The sequence below is a fragment of the Dasypus novemcinctus genome, chromosome 5 (assembly GCF_030445035.2).
Source record: "Dasypus novemcinctus isolate mDasNov1 chromosome 5, mDasNov1.1.hap2, whole genome shotgun sequence".
Classification (NCBI taxonomy): Eukaryota; Metazoa; Chordata; class Mammalia; order Cingulata; family Dasypodidae; genus Dasypus; species Dasypus novemcinctus.
In genome coordinates, this window is record NC_080677.1 from 5,191,751 (window position 1) to 5,208,524 (window position 16,774).

A 16,774-nucleotide genomic window follows, 5' to 3' on the forward strand; every position below is an offset into this window, starting at 1 on the left:
CCCTGCAGTGCAGAGTGCATGCTGGACGGTGGCTCTCAGTCCAGGGTGCTGGTCACTGCCGCTGTCGCCTCTCCGGGCGCCGCTGCCTGCCCCACCGCTCAGTGGTCAGCCTGGGTATTTCAGTGAAGACCGGAATGCAGAGGGGGATCCGGGGGCTGAATCCCACCGCCTCCCACCCTGTGAAGGCACTTTGTGTCTCTCATCAGCCTTAGAAAGCTCGTGGGCTTGTGCCTCCTTAAATATTACGTCCTGTGCAACACAAGTTAGATGGGCTGGTAAGACTTTGGAAAGGAAAAAAATCATTTGAAAATTGCTTGACCAAAATAAAGTGTTTTCATAACTCAGTGTCAAAATGCTGCTGTGTTAATAACCTATGTACTCTACTTACATTGTGTTCATGTTATCTGACTTTTAAAATTTGCTATCCAACAGAATTTTTTAAACTCCAGTAGTTGTCCCGAAATCCAAGGGTTTTTGCACGTGAAAGAACTGGGAAAGAAATCGTGGAAAAAGCTGTACGTGTGTTTGCGAAGATCAGGACTTTACTGTTCCACAAAAGGAACTTCAAAGGTGATTTACCAAAAAAAACACACAAAACTCACCGCTGGGGCTTCGTTTTAAATTGCAACTTAAACTCCTCCAAGCCTGTGATAACTTATTGACCTAATTGCATAGTAACTGATCTCGGAGTTACTGTTCTTCAGCAAGAGCCAGTGACACCCCCAGGCCGCCCGGCCTAACTGCACCCATGCCCCCCACCCCACCCCACCCTGCAGAGCCTCTCCTGCTGCCTCAGGCCCTTCAGGGGCCTTGACTTTGTTTTCCTCGTTTGAAAGTTGGGGGAAGCCAGCTGGGATGGCTGCCCTAACTAACACACACTGTCGTAGCTGTGCTAAGGAATAATCGGCGGCTTGCCTCGCCTCCCCAGCGAGGAGAGGAGAGGGAGGGAGGCAGCTGGGGCTTCACCGAGTGCCCAGGGTGCTCCCTTGGTTCTCTCTACACTCTTGCGTGCTCTTTCCCCTGAAGGTGTAAGTGGGAGCCTAGCGGCCACCCTTTTCCCAAGGGCTGTGCCTTCCGAGACCCACGGTCTTTCCTGCTCTTGCTGGAAGTGACGTGGGAGGAGGCGGGGGCGCCAGGAGCGGGTGCCGAGCGCTAGGCCGCCCTGGGATGTCCCAGAGCGTGGCAGCCCCTCCCTCTGCAGGCCTGGCATCTCCGGTGAGAACGCAGGAAGGGGGCCAGCTCTGGCTCCTCCCCCGGCTCTGGGGTGGCTTTCCTTGACACCCCCGTCCCCGCCGCGTGCGGGGCAGGGTCTCCCCAAGAGCAGGAGGCAGAGCCGATTGCAGAGGCAGGAGGAGAAAGGGGTGCCGAGCTCTGGGAGGAGAGGCAAGGGCAGACCTGGGGGTGCCATCCAAAGGTGCGTGCTGAGCTTGGGCGTGTGCTTTTCATTTTCCTCCTGACTTTTACTTTGGATGTTTGGTTATGGGGTTCTGATTCGGCAGAACTGGCAGAGACATCCTAACGATCTTAGGTGTGAAAATGGGAAGCGTCCTTCTTTGGGGGCGGCAGGGCCTCGGTGAACCGTTTTTATGTTAGCGCTTAGTTGGCACGAGCTCCCGCGTCTGGCCGGCTGGAGGGGCGGTAGGTGGGCGCGCGCCTGCCACCCTCTGGCGGCCAGGGTCGGAGCACACTCGGCGTGCCCGGGAAGGCCTCTCCTGGCTGATCCTGCCCATGGCCCCACAGGAGCCCCGGCACCTGCAGCTGCTCGCCGACCTGGAGGACAGCAGCATCTTCGCCCTGACTGCGGGCAGAAAGCAGCACAGCGCCCCGACCGACTACGGCTTCTGCATAAAGGTACTTCCCCGGGAAGTGGCTCCGCAGATTAGACCCAAGCTGAATTTTTAGCACCCACCTGTGAACTTGGAGCTCAAAACAGTCCCCTCTCGGCCAGCACTGGGTGGAGGTTGTTTGGAGCAAACACAGTTTCACACCAGAGGTGTTTTGAGTTATGTCTAAGAACAGACCTTCGGTCTTCGAGGAGCTCACAGTGCAGGAAACAGCGTGCAAGGTGGATAAGCCTGGGCGGGGGGCTCGGGGTGGCGGCTGTCACAGGGCTGGGCTGTCGCAGGAGCGGGGCAGGGTGGACGAGGGGGAGCCTGTCACCTGGGGGGCTCCAGGGTGCGGCATGAGCTGGCGCCTTCTGGGGTGTCTGGTCCTGGGGATGGGCGGGCAGCCGTGGCTGCTGTGCTCCTCCCGCTCAGTGCCCACACAGTGTTCGTGCACACGTGCGTGCTGACTGCGTGCAGGCTGCTCTCCCCAGAGAGGTGCGTCATGCTGACTGCCCTAGTGGAGGCGGCACGGGTGCTGCTCGGCTGCAGCTTTTCCAGCCTCACTTCCTTGACCTTGGTAGCACCCTTAGGGGCAGGAGCTCAATCCTGGCCACTGCCCCAGTCAGCGGCCGGGGAGCAACTGCACTTGGCTTCCAGCCCTCCTGAGCTGACTTTGGAGCCAGTACTTTGAACCCGGAGCTGCGGTAGGGGGTAGAGCTGTCCTCTCCTGGGCACAGCTCTCCTCGCAGGGGCTCTGGGTGGCAAGTGATAGGCGCTCACTTAGAACCAGCGGGACGGCAGGGTGCACTGGGGGGCCAAGCCACGGGGAGGGGGCCACCGGGCAGCCTGCGCCTCCCCTGCCCTGCCCACGCACCGGCTGTGCCCCTTTCTCGCCGCAGACTGTTTGTGCCTGCTTTTCCCTCGGTGTTGCCCCTGGCAGGGTCGCCACGAGTGGCTCTCGCTCCCCGCTGCACGTCCCGAGGTGGGGCCGGTCCACGTCCACCTGCCCAGGCCTGGGTGTTGGGGTCGGGGGAGCCCCGTGGTAGTCAGATGTGCTTATCCCGGCAGCTGCCCTCTGCATCAGCAGACAGTCGCTGCCGGGTGCACCTGCCACCTTCCCGCGCTGGGCAACCTTGCCTCCCCTCGGGCCACCTTGGTGCCCATCCCCGCGCTGGCTACCCCAAAAGGGCCTTGAGTCTGGCCGCCGCCTGCCACGCCCGGGGAGGTGGCCTTGAGGGTCTCCCCTCCTGTGGCTCAGGTGGCGGCTCCTCCCAGGCCATCCCAGCTCACCTGACGAAGCCAGCTGCCACTGCCTTGTGCCTGCAGCGTTGGACAGGTTGTCGGGCGGCAGGGCTGCCCCCCACGTACCCCCTTGGCTGATGACGGCTTGCCACCCATCCAGGGGATACTCCGCTCCGGACAGCCCAGGGTCCACACACACTGGCTGCCCAGTAAGGGCCGTCACAGCAGTGCACATTTGGAGAAGCAGCGCCTTCCAGCGCGCCTGGGGACAGCCGCCTGGCGACCTGGCTCGCGCAGCCCTCAGTCCTGCAATAACGTGCAGCGTCTTTCTCATTTACTGCAGTGCAACTCACGGAATTTTCTTGTTCTTCCCTCAGCCAAACAAGGTAAGGAGCGACACGAAGGAGCTGAGGCTGCTGTGCGCGGAAGACGAGCAGAGCAGGACGTGCTGGATGACGGCGTTCAGGCTCCTCAAGGTACCTTGTGCTTCGGCCGGGCGGCGTGTGCCTCCCGGGGCGGAGGCGCCCGGCGCAGGGCGGAAGCCTTGTTCTAGCACAGCCTGCCGCCTGCCACGTGCAGTGCTGCATCTTTCCAAATAGGGTCTCAGCACTCTCGACCCAGGGCCCCGTATGAGAGGGGCGCGCGGGCTCCCCGGCCTGGATGCTCCGGTGGGGTGACTCCCCAGGGGGCACCCTGTGCATCGGAGGACCCCTGGTCTCCACCCACGGGGCACGCGTGGTACCCCCTGTCTGCACTTGGACAGTCGAGGATATCTCCAGATGCGGTCAGCCGTCTCCGGGAGGGTTGCGGGTCACCCTGGTTGAGAGCCGCTGCTTAGGGGGGCAGGGGCTGGAGCGCAGCGCCCAAGAGTGGGAGGAGGCCGCTGGCTCCTCGGGAGGGTGCCCGAGCTCAGGCGCTGCTGTGCCAGGCTTCCAGCGAGCCGGGCCTTAAGGGAGATGGGGGCATCGGGCTCGCCGCGGCTCCTGTGGGGGACGGCATCTCCTGGCGGCGTTCTGAACGAGGTTCCAGCGTGGGGCCTCCTGGGGGACGCCCCGGTGGCAGCTTCCTAGCCCGTGCCCGGGTGATTCCTGCCACTCTTTACTGGACTGGCCTTGGCGGAAGCCGAACACGTGGCCGGAAGGCACGTCTCCCTCTGGAGTTCCCGCACAGCGCGCCTCTGCGCACGCGGCTGCGCCACTGGCCGGGAATTACTTATTTTTACCAAGTCCATGTGAGGTTGCAAGTGAGCTGACTGGGATAAACTTAACTAAAATCAAGGAGCCTGGAGGAGAACATTGTTGCTCAACCGTGGCCACTGGCACAGAAAATGGTCGAGGAATCTTTTTATAAAAGCTTCCAAGCCGGCCTTTCCGCCAGCCCAGAGACACAGGACGAAGTCCATTAAAGAAATGAATGAGCAGAAGAAGGTTCAGCTCAAGGCTTTGCCTTTAGAGGTGCCCCAGAACACAGCCACCAAGGAACTTTCTATTTCTCCTTCCCACGGCCTTACTTTGTTGGATTTTTGCCACTATCCCCCCTCCCCCCAACAAAAAGGCATTAACAACTTTTTAAATTTTGCTGATTCATCGTAAAAGAGGCAATGTTAGTGTCAGCATTAGGTATATAGGAGAGACGGCTGTTTTATAAGCCAGTTTAAATCTAAATGTCCCTTAATAGGGGACTGATTAAACAAGCTACAGAACATCCATTCAGAGGAATATCCTGCAGCTGCTGGGAAGAGTGAAGCGGCTTTCCGCGTTCAGTTATGGAAGTACCGCTAGCATCTATTATTTACAGTTGTTGTTTTTAAATTAAAAGTACAAAAAAGTACATGTAAAGTATGCTACATTTATAATGGGGAAGGAGGAAAATTGAAAAATATCTGTACCTTTGCTGGGAGGCATGCAGAACTTCTCAAAGACCATGGGAGAAAAATAAAGGGATTACTTTTAGGAGCTGGGATCAGAGGAGGGGAGAGGCCTTTCCGAGTCATCTGCATTTGATTTTCTGAATCTTGCTAATGTATGATCGATTTTGGAAAAAGTGAAGAAAGAAATGAAAAAGTGAAATGGTGGCACCGTCTTTTACAAAGGAAGCCACAACCTGATTCCCCCGGGTGCTCCGTGATGGGCCAGTTGGCCAGCGGTGCCTGCCCTCGAGCACATCACAGAACCACCGGGCAGAGGGGCCGGCACTCGGCAGCGACAGCAGTGACCGTGTTGTCTTTCGTGTGAGTGGACTGAAGAGTGACATGTTGACGGGATGTCTCGTGAGCCCTTCCTGTGGGCCAGAGCTCTTCACCCCTTGACACCTGTCACCTCGTTCAGTCCTCATACCCTCTGTGACGTAGATGGCGTCGCTGTCCTCGTTTTCCGGATGGCACCGCCAAGGCCCCGCCCCGGCGGCGGCTGAGAGGCGCGGAGCGGGTGAGCAGGGCCCCAGCGTGCTGGCTGCACGGCCCCTTTCCTCGCTCCACGCTTCCTGGCCCACCCCACCCCGGGAGCTCCTGGAAGTTGCAGACCGGCACTGAGTGTGGCTGTTGTCGCCTGCCCCGCGCAGGTTGCTCTTTGCATCCCCGCACCTTGGCCGACAGCCCCAGGTCCACGAGGCGTTCGGGTCTGGCTGACGACGGCGTTCTTCTGGAGGAGTGGGGGTCTGGGCCGAGAGGCATGTGACCGTGACGGGCCCCCAAGGTGGCCTAAGGGGCCACGCGTGCTGTCTGGTTATTCCCGAGGTTCTGTGGCCATCAAGGAGGCCGGTAGAGGAGCATCCCGTGGCGAGAGTTGTGCCACGCCTCGTGGCATTCCAACACAGCCCCTCCCTCCCACTGCCGCTCTCCAACGTTCTTGATCAGAAAGAAAAAAGGACCGCCACAAGATGGGGCTCTGGGGGCTCCCCGACTTGGCACCCACACACTGCCTTCAGAATGGGGCATGTGGCCCCGTGCCCTTGCACCGCGGGGCATCGGGGAGGCCCTCTAAAATGCCGCCCGCTTCCCCAGGCCTGGTACTTTGGACTGTGCACCTTGCGTCCAGTCCATCGTCGGCCACTGCCCTCAGCCAGGGCCCCGGGACCTAGGGGGAAGGAGCTGGAAAGCAGGTGCAGTGGAGCTGGTCCCCGGGACCAGCACCCCGCCCTGCCCCAGCTTGCCCCTCGCACCTCCTCACGGCTTGCCCGGCTCTGGCCACGTGCTTCTGGGAGGGCGGGCACTGCTCAGGGCTCACAGCCTAGGAGAGGCTTGGGAAAACCAGGGCGTGTCGAGTGACGACGGGAAGTGCCCACACACGCGTCCCCAGTTTGATCTCTCCCGTTCTGAAACGGCATCTCCCCTTGCTCGCTGGATGGGACACATGACCGGTGCCAGGCCTCAGCTCTCCTGGGCTTGTCAGTGGCACCAGAGGCCACTGGAGTCTGCGCCAAAGGATGAACGAAATGCCCTCAGAGACCAAGCACCTCCGTGGCAAGGGCGAGTCCACGGCGGGCCCCTGCCCTCGTGGTTGGCGTGGTGGTCTTGTCCGTGGCACGTGGAGAGCAGTTCCTTCTGGCTGTGGCGCCTCGGCAGCTCTCGAGCCCTGCAAGAGGCTCGGGTGTTCTGGAGGAAGGAAAGCTTTCCAGACAGGCGCTCAAGGGGACGCTCCAAATCCTGAGCACAGAGCGGCCTCTGCCCTGCACCCAGCTCCGTCCAGGTGCCTCTTCTGTACGTGGCTGACAGTGACTGTGCTAGCGTACCCAAGTGTCCAGTCTGACGGCACTGAAGTCTGAGGGCTTCTTTGAGAGGAGAGACGTAGGTCATTGTGACTTAACCCAGGACCCCGTTGCGTCTTGGAGTACGTACACAGGCACATTGTCCTTGAGGGGAACAAAGTCTCACTGCTTGGCCTACATGGTGTAACTCGGGGCTCCCCTGTGCTTTACAGAAGGGTGCTCTTAGGAGATGGAGCCGGTGGGCAAGACCTACTTTTGTTCCTCATTCCTTCTTATTCCATTGTTTCCTAAATAATTTCTGGGATACTGGGGTAAAGCAAGGAGTACTAATTATGGTTATCTGCCACCACTTTGCCTCCCCACTCCGTTCTTCCAGACGTTTCTTAAACTGCTGTAGAAATTCTCCCCCAAGAAGGCGGTCTTGCTTTATCAGCCCAAGATTCGGTAATGAGCGGTTGCTTGGGTTTTTCACCCTGACCTTGAAAAGGCAATTAAAAGTCAATGTTCTGCAGAATGGCAGCCCAGAGGGACGGCAAACCTCCGCACCAGTGCTGCAGGAGGAGGTATCTAGAGCGAGGGGAGGTGCTCAGCCACCCCGAGAAGCAGCAGGCCGGGGAGTCACCCACCAGGTGCAGAAGTTAGAGCAGCAGGAGGAAAGCGTACCAGTGCCGAGGGCCTCCCGTTCTCCCCGTTGAGCCCGCGCGGGAGCCAGGCTGGAGGACTCGGCCCACGGCACCCAGGCGGTGAGGAGGCCCCTGGAGACATAATGTGCTGATGACGTGGCATCCCAAAGATGGGAAGCACATGGGAGTCACAGGAGGATGCCGGGGTGACTGTGTCCTCGGCCCACACGCGCTCACGGCCTCTTTGGAGTGCAGAATCGGGGTTCCCGAGGCCAGGCCTGTGACACCTGTGCGTCTGGAGTGACGCGTTCTCGTCGGTCAGATAAGGACAGTGTGGAAAGCTGCACGTGACGCCGCGGGCTTCATGGAAGCTCGCCCTTCAGTCTGAGGGCACGTACGTTACTGCTGTGATGTGAGAGTAGCCTTCGTGGTGGAGACCAGCCTTGCTGTCTGACGGGTAGGCGACTGGTTATACTAGACTTGGCCCAGTGGTTAGGTTGTCCGTCTACCACATGGGAGGTCCAAGGTTCAAACCCTGGGCTTCCTTGACCCATGTGGAGCTGGCGCATGTGCAGTGCTGATGCGCACAAGCAGTGCCTTGCCACGCAGGGGTGTCCCCCGCACAGGGGAGTCCCACGGGCAAGGAGGGTGCCCCGTAAGGAGAGCCGCCCAGCGCGAAAGCAAGTGCAGCCTGCCCAGGAATGGCGCCGCCCACACAGAGAGCTGACACAACAAGATGACGCAACAAAAAGAAACACAGATTCCCGTGCTGCTGACAACAATAGAAGCGGACAAAGAAGAACACACAGCAAATAGACACAGAGAACAGACAACTGGGGGCGGGGGGCGGGAAATAAATAAATAAATCTTAAAAAAAAATAGCAACTAAAAGAATAAAATACCTAGGAATAAATTTAAACATGTAAAGGACTTGTATACCAAAACTACAAATCATTGCTGAAAGACATTAAAGATGACTTAGATAAATGGAAAGATAGTCCATGTTCATGGATCAGAAGACTTCCTATCATTAAGATATCAGTACTGCTCAATGCAGTTGACTGTTGCTCCCAGTCGTGGTTCAGTTGTAGCCCTCCTTGCCGCCTCCTCACACCCCAGCCTGCGTCAGGGACCATCAGTGGGCGGGGGGCATGCCGGGCGGCGGGGGCAGCCGCTATGGGGTGTGCCGTCCCTGTGGGCTTGCCGCCTTCTGGGCCGGGTGGGCAGGCCCTGGGACTGACGGTGCCCTCCTCCTCCAGTACGGGATGCTCCTCTACCAGAACTACAGGCTCCCCCAGCAGAGGAAAGCCGTGCTTGCCCCGTTCGCCACTCCAGTGGTGAGTACAGCGTCCCCTCCCAACGCTGCATCCCCCGGGCTGCGGGCGGGTGTGTGGCGGGCGCCTCGGTTCAGCCCGGGTGGCCCAGAGAGGCCCTCAACGGGGCCAGCACTGCGGGGGGCCGGCAGGTCGGGCCCAGGGCTGCCAGGAGGAGGGCTCTGTGGTCTCACCGTGGTGACCGCGGGGCGCCATCCTCCTGCGCGCTCCCCGCCCCTCAAGCTTGCTCCGCGGGAGAGCGGCCGGCGCTGGCTGCCGTGCTCGGGACCCGTGGGGTCCACGGTGCTGTTGGCTGGTAGGTGGAAGAGATTGTGCAGGCTCTTTCCAGAGATGCAGAAAACGCTGCATCCTCTCCACGTCGGGTCTTAAACGCTCCATCAGGGTCGTGCCTCTGAGACGCCTAAATATGCCCCAGAGAGAGCCCGGTGCTTCCCTGAGCTGACAGCCCTCGGGGGTGACCCGGTGGCTGCGGAGGGCCGGGCTCGCCCTTGCCGTGGCCGCCTCTTGTCCCCGTGCAGGCCAGGCAGCCTGCCCGGGACGGCGGCCGGCCCAGGTGCCCCTGGCCTGCGCAGGAGCCTCTGCGTCGGGGAGTGTCGCACCACTTCGCCCTCTTGGGGAGACGCAGGGCCCGTGGTCAGGCACTGAACTTTCAACCTGACCCGTGGACGTCCGGCTCGGGTTGGAGGTGGCGGGCGGGAAGTGTCGTCACCGTCCCCTCTCGTGACCGTGTGTCCTCACGGTGTGCTTCTCACTCCGAGTCCCCTGTGCGCTGCTGCGCTGGTGGTCCTGCGTTTTAAGAGACGGCGGCCTTTGCTTTCCAGCGCAGCGTCTCCGAGAACTCCCTCGTGGCGATGGACTTTTCTGGGCAGATAGGAAGGGTGATCGAGAACCCCGCCGAGGCGCAGAGCGCGGCCCTGGAAGAGGGCCACGCCTGGAGGGTAAGGCCGCCGCCCCTGCCCCCGCGCCCCCCCCACCTGGGCTTCCCCAGCAGGACGGCTCCGTGGGTGTCCGGGAGGGGGTGGGCGGCGAGCGGGCGTGTCTGGCTCTCCCCGCACTGGGCAGCCGGCCCTGCCGGGCTCCTGCCCCTGTCGCTGCGCCCACTGCTGCAGATGAGCCCACCCGTCAGTTGGGGGAGTGGACAGAGCTCAGGATTAAGTATCAGGCTGACACGTGTTAGCGCCGTGGCCCTCGCTGGTCCTTCTACTTCATCTCCAGATGGGGAGAACGTCGACCACCTGGTCAGGTGTTTTTGAGATTTCAAGGCAACATACAAAACCAAAGCCTGGGGCGCTGGCCCGTGCCGCGCCCCCTGCCCTTCAGCCTCAGGCTCTGCAGGGAAGGGACGTCCCTGGAGCCCAGAGATTCTGCTGGCCGGTGCTGGGAGAGCGGCTCCAGTGGAGCAGTGGCTCACAGCCTCCCCTGCGTTACCAGGATTTTCTTGGCACCTTCGTTGTATATCCTGTATGCGAGAAACGAAGCGTCTCTCATGCTGAGATGGTTGGAAGTAGGCCGGGGTGGGCCTGGCTGGGTGTTTTTGTTCTTAGCACCCATGCCCCAGGAGCTTGCGGTTTCCTTGTCAGCGAGGGGCTTCCAGCAGCTCTCGTTCCGCTGGTGAAAGGCCGTTGTTCCGTGGCCGAGCGCCGCCTTCCGCCTGGGGCGTCCAGGAAGGGCGGCCTGTGGCCGTGGCCGACTGCCGTCCCTGCTGACCCGGGATTTCTTTTGCAGAAGCGAAGCACACGGATGAATGTCCTCAGTAGCCAAAGCCCCCTCCACCCTTCTACCCTCAGCACAGGTAGGCACGGCCTGTAGCCTGTAAAGAAAACAAACCAGCGCCCACCCCCCTGGGGAGAACCTCCCGAGGGTACCCCTTCCCTGTGGGCCATGAAAGGGGGCCCGGGGGCGGCTGGGGGCGGCGAGTTTACCGAGGGTTTGCTGCGCTTTGGAGAGCGTCACCCGGGTGCTCAGCTCCTTTCCCTCCCCGCAGTGATCCACAGGACACAGCACTGGTTCCACGGCAGGATCTCCAGGGAGGAGTCGCACAGGATCATCCAGCAGCAAGGACTCGTGGACGGGTAAAGACGGGGCTGCCTTTCGAGGCCCTACCATGCCAGCGCTTTCTGTTTAATTCTTCAGCACACCCTTGCGGAGTAGGCAGTAATTCTATCCCCCTTGTAAAGAGGAGAAAATGTTGGCCCAGACGATGCGCTGGTATGCAGGGCTTGCACAGCTAAGTAGCCAGAGGGCAATTCCAGTCCATTTCTGTCCATACTCTATCTATAATCATCCTGCACTTTGAGGACACTCAGACCAGGCGCGCAAGCTAGGTGTTTTGACTTCGCAAAGCAGTGTTGGTAAATTAAAGAAGTAAAATTTCCTGCTCCTTTTGATCGATGCACCGGGCGTACCGGTGAGCTTTCGCTGAGAACCGAGCAGCCCCAGCCTTCCTGGCGTAAAGCAGCTCTCCGTGTTCTTTCGCACAGCTCTTGGGGTTAGCGGGGTGCCTCCTCCCGTCGGCCCGCTCGGCTGTGGCTGGGTGATCTTGGACGGCCTGGCTGACGTGTCTGTGCTTGGTGTTGCTGGGGCCACGTCTCCTGCAGGGTAGCTCGGGCTTATTCAACGGCCCCAGACTCTGGTTTTGTACGTTGCCTTGAAATCTCAAAAACACTTTCCTGGGAAGCAGCCACAGGCTCCCCGGGAGCAGCAAGAGGAGTAAGGCTCCAGGACGGAAACGCTTTCCAGGTCTCTGTTCGTATCACACATCCCACTGGCCAAAGGACATCTTGTAGCCAAACCCACTATGCCTGTGGGAAGGGGCTGCCCAAGGGCGGTGTGGATTACTGGGGCGGCTGCTGCAGCAGTCTGTCATTGCCGAGCTCAGCCTGATCCCCTGGTTTTCAGAGTCCCCTAAAGAGGCACCCTCTGGCTCTCCTTCTAGACAGTTAGATCCCACGGCCCCTTCCTCGTCAGAGCTCCGTCTGCCCAAAAACCAGATTCTTGGAAGCTGCTGAGCTCAAACAGCAATCCTTTTGTCCTCTTTTTAAGAAAAAAAAATTATTGGGGAAATTTTTAAGTTTACATTACAAGGAATAGTATGATCCCACATTTACCCACTGCAAGCACTTGCAAATCTTATTTCCTCTATCGCCCTTGCAACGTTTTTCTTTTCTTCTCTTTCTTTCAGAGTATTTTAAAGGAGATCCCAGATATTGAGTCTATACCAGTAAATATATTTCACTGTGTGTCTCATAAGAATGAGGGTTTTTTTCTTTTGGCATAGCCACACATCACCACACTTAACAAAATAAACAAGCATGCTTTGATACCATCTAAAATCCATTCTGGGTTCATGTTTCTCCAGTTGTCACATGCAAAAAAGTGTTCTCTTAAGTTTAGTTTGGTTAAATCAGGGTCCACAGGTTTGATAAAGCTCTTCAGTCCCTTTTAATATTAACTAGTCTCCCCACATCCCCCCATTTTCTTTTCTTTTTTCCATCTTGTTTGTTGATGAAAGGGCTCATTTGCTCTGAAGAATATCCCACCCCTCATTCTGTATTTGGCTGATTGCACCTTGTGGTGCAATCTTTTAACCCGTTCCTCTGCCCCTTCTTTCTAGAGCCTGGCGGGCAGAGGCTTGATTCGATTAGACGCATTCTCTTGGTGAGAGCACTGAGGCGCGGCCGAGTCCTTGGCTCAGCAGCACCGAGCCTGGCTCCCCTTCCTGGGGGGCCGGTCCCCTTGCTCAGTGGGCTCGGGTCGCCCGCCTGACCCCGCCCTTGTCGAGGTCCCCTCTGAGGTCACGGCTCTAGCGGCCTTTGGTGATCTGGCCCAGGTTCGGTATTTCATCAGGGGTTACAGAATAGCTGTTTGCCAGTTCTTCATTTATTAGCTAAAACTTTCCCCTCATCAAATATTTGGCTTCCTGGAAATACAATCCATACAAAAAAGGCAGCTACATGCTTGCTTCTTCCCCTTGCTTGCCAGTCATTTGAATATTGAGTTGGTGCTCCCCCACCTTCCTCTAGAGACAGACGGGGTTGGTTGGTTGGGTGTTTTATAGCTATCATTGTAAACTCATACATTGTATGCATTTGATTTGTTCCAATCCAGAGTTACTCTTCTTGATGTCCCCTCTTTGGCCAGTGGAGGTGCTTTCAGAGCGGCTCCTTTTCAGTCCTTTTAACTAAGAATGTTTGGCTTCAGGTACAAGATGGATTTGGCTCCCATGACCCATTTCTCTTAGGAGTCCCGAGTCTTTTTAGTGGACAGAAAAAATGGCCACAGGTTCACATTGATATTACCAATTCAAATTTAAGACAACGGGATTTTTAGTTTTTTTATTTTATTGCATCTCTTTTCTCTTTCTCTAAATATCTTGGTTTCTAATGACCATTTGCTTTTTCCTACCATGTGTATGTGTGTGTAAAACAGTTTGAAAATACCAATGCTGATATTACTGATAACTGTAAGACTACTGAAGTCAAGAGTATGATATATTTTGCAGTTCTTTTAATCCTTTAGGAATATTCCCGTTAGGTTATTTTAAAATACTGTGTTTAAAGTCACACGAAATAATTCTTCTTTGGGGTCCTGCCACCAAGCTGTGAGAATGTCAAGTTCGTTTGTTTTCCATTTGTTTTCAATTTTTGTGAGTGGACTGGATTTATTTTCCTTTGGGGTTTCATGCAGCTTTTTACATGATGTAAATCATTTCCATGACTCCAAAGTCAGAATTCCGAAACAAGGCCCATTCCTTCTCTGCTCTCCTCTGCACCCCCATCGGGTAACTGTTTTTATTTGTGTTCATTTGCCCTTCCATTGATTCTTTTGAAAAATGTAAGTAAAGCATGCTTGCCTTCATATTCCGCCCTCAAGCAGAGGGCGCCCCTTTCCACCTGACACAGTGACAGCAGAATCGCTCCACAGCAGTAACTGGAGCGCCTCCTCGCTTCTCTTCCGGCTGCCACGTTCTCTTTTATGTAGAGAGCATCAACCCTCTACAAAAGGGCATGTGGGTTGCTTCCAGGCTTATGCTATATTATGACCGACAGTGCTACATTAGTGCATATTTCTGCTGGTGAATTCTTAGAAGTGGGAGTGTTGGGTCGAAGGTAAAGGTTTATTTAACATTGTAAGCTCTCGCCAGACCCCATCCTGATGGTTGTACGACACGGTAGTCCCCCCGGAAGTTTAGGAAAGCAGGCGTTCTCCTGCAGCCTCTTTGAGAGAGAGAGGCTGGGCACAGGCTGGATTTTAGCCAGTCTGATATTGTGTTGAGATTTGCATTTCTCTCATTGTGTAGGAGGCTGAGCCTCTTGCCACTTGTTAAAGGGCCATTTGTGTTTCTTTTCCATTTTGCAGTTCTGAACTGTGTCTTTATATATTCTGCCCATTTTTCAAATCTTTATCTTAAAGTTGCAAGTACTTTTTCCCAGTTGGTAATTTGTGGTTTGGCTCTGCTTATGGTGTTTTTTTGTTATTGTCGTTTTTTGGGTTTTTTGGGGGGTTAGGCAAAAGGGTATTTTAATAAATTTTGTGTGGTCACATTTATCATTTCTGTCCTCCTCCTTCTGCATCTTTGAGTCAGAGTCACATAAGCTTTTCCTACTACCAGATTGTAAACGAGTTTACCCATGGCATCACCTAGCACATCATTTCTTTCTCTTTTTTTTCCTTTTGTTTCATTTTCTTTTCTTTGTTTCTTTGTTTAGATCTCATATGCTTCCAGAATTTATCCTGGTAAACAGTGTAAGGAATGGCTCTAATTTAATTTTGTTGCCCCCGGGGCTATAAAATTGCCCCCGAGCTACGTATTTGAGATGCCACTTGTATCCTAGAGCAGCATCTTTAAAGCATTAGGAACGACTCCTGATCATTAAAAAACGCCCGTTTCTCCTCTGGCGTTGCCGGCGTGCCGGGAGGGAGGAGCCCAGCACTTGGCGTTCCTCCCTAGAGCCTGTGGCTACGCACGCAGGGGGTTCCAGGTCCCAGCCCAGCTGCGCGCTGTGCCCCGATGGCCTGCGCCTGATTCCGAGGGGGCTGTGCAGGCTGCCGTCGGAGCGCACGGGTCGCAGTAGCCTGGCGGGTGGCTGTGGGCGCTGGGGCTGCCTCCCGCCGTGCATCCAAACGGTGCGAGCGGGATGTGCGGTCAGGCCGGGGCGCTGCCCGGCCCAGTGCCTGGCTCCTGGATGCCAGGGGCCGGGGGCCAGGTGCACACGGCCCAGCCCAGCGCGTCGTGCCCGCCCATTTCCTTGAAACTCTCCCCGGCCTTCGCCCCTTCCTGGAGTGAGTCAGCGTGCCGAGGGCACTGGCTTAGCCTCCTGTCTCAGGGAAGGCAGGGCCCTCCTGGGGGCACGACCTCTTATATCAGCCCCTGGCCTGGGGTCATCCAAGGCCACTTCAGCTGATCCACCTCCCGGGCTAGAAAACCCACAACGGGTTCCAGCTACACCTCTGTGAAAATATCAGAAGGAACTGCTCTCTCACCCCCCAGATCTCTTCACTGTATAGTTCTTTCTTTTTTTTTTCCAATTTTTTTTAATATCTTTTTTTTTTAAAGATCCATAGATCATGCATAATGTTACAGCTGGAACCCTGTTCCACAGTAATTAGCAGCAGGAATATTAATACTTCCCTAATTGTATACATAAAAGCATTTGGAAAATATATATCCCGTCTATACTATGGTTATTAGCTAAACGTCTTTCACGGAAAAATGGCAAAGATTTATTTAAAACAGAGCAGAATTAAGTCAGCTCTTTGAATTTGACGTCCAGCAAAATGAAAAGAAAATAAAGCAGCGCGTCTAGAAAAAGAAAAAACCCGAAACGGAGTGAACAGCGGGCAGGCCAGTCCCGGGCAGGGCCGCAGCGCCCCCGCCCGCTGTGGGTTGGGGGGACGCGTTTGGAAGACGCGGCTGACGAGGCCATCCTTTCCTGATTCTGGTCAGGCCAGCTCCCGGGGCCCAAGGACAGAAAGATCGCACCTGCAAACGCGGGACAGACGTGGCAGGGTTTACAAAGCGCCGTTTCCTCAGGGTGCGATGGAGGTGGGGGGGGACAGGAGGAGAGGGCGGCGGGACCTCGGGAAGCGGGGGCAGTGTCCAGGAACTCCCCGGCGCGGGCGAGCGTGGGAGCACACATGTGAGAGCGTGTGGGCACGTGGGCACATGTGAGAGCGTATGGGCGCAGGCAAGCATGTGAGCAGACGCGTGAGAGCATGTGGGCACACGTGTGAGAGCATGTGGGCACGTGAGCACATGTGAGAGCCTGTGGGTGCGGGCGAGCGCGTGAGCACATGTGTGAGAGCGTGTGGGCACGTGGGCACACGTGTGAGAGCATGTGGGCACGTGGGCACACGTGTGAGAGCATGTGGGCACGTGGGCACATGTGAGAGCCTGTGGGTGCGGGCGAGTGCGTGAGCACACGTGTGAGAGCGTGTGGGCACGGGCCACCGTCCTGCGGGAAGTCCCACCTCTGACCAGCACCCAGAGCGCACCAAGCAGAGACGCCCCCCGGGGCCCCTGCGCCAGGCCTGCCGTCCCCCCTGGAGGACACGGGGGCGTGCTTCCGCCCCCGCCCTCGGCCCCTGTCCTCGCCTCCGGCCCCCCTACCTGGTGCCGGGCTCCGCGGGAGCGAAGCTTCCTTACCAAGACGCTGGTTCTGGCCCCGAGGAACAAGTCTGCCTTCCGCGCGCCCGCCTCCGCCTTGGCTGCGTCTGCCGGCTCCTCCCCGTACAGTCACCGAGCGAGGACGCGCTGCGAGTCGAGCAAGTCGCCAACTGCAGCGCCCTGCAGGGTGCCGCCCTGTCCCCGCTGGCGGCTCTGCTGCTTCGTGACGCCCAGGACCTGGCACAGGCCGCCCGTTGATGGAAGAGGGAGCCAGCGAGCACCCTAAGAGCCCCTGGCAGGGGAGGGCCCCGCCTGGCCTGGCCGCCTGCCTGGGGGGCCCTGCTCGCGGGCACCGCCGTCGTGCTCCTCGCCCCGCTTGCCTGACCTTGGCGAGCGTCGCCCTGCCGGCGGTTCCCGGTTTCCACATTGGCTGGTTGT

General features: G+C 57.4%; 1 protein-coding gene across 5 annotated transcripts in view; it reads left to right on the top strand.

Annotated features, from left to right (window-relative positions):
• Window positions 1-16,774, top strand: part of GRB10 (growth factor receptor bound protein 10) — a 209,717-nt gene that overhangs the window by 184,492 nt on the left and 8,451 nt on the right. For 4 of the 5 annotated variants that reach the window (XM_058296624.2, XM_012526047.4, XM_058296623.2 and 1 more), the window contains 7 exons: window positions 433-570; window positions 1,741-1,851; window positions 3,446-3,544; window positions 8,656-8,733; window positions 9,552-9,668; window positions 10,456-10,522; window positions 10,715-10,802. In XM_058296624.2, the coding sequence (XP_058152607.1) occupies window positions 433-570; window positions 1,741-1,851; window positions 3,446-3,544; window positions 8,656-8,733; window positions 9,552-9,668; window positions 10,456-10,522; window positions 10,715-10,802 (698 nt within the window). The remainder of the gene's footprint in view (window positions 1-432; window positions 571-1,740; window positions 1,852-3,445; window positions 3,545-8,655; window positions 8,734-9,551; window positions 9,669-10,455; window positions 10,523-10,714; window positions 10,803-16,774) is intronic. The other variant, XM_071215044.1, reaches the window with a different exon arrangement.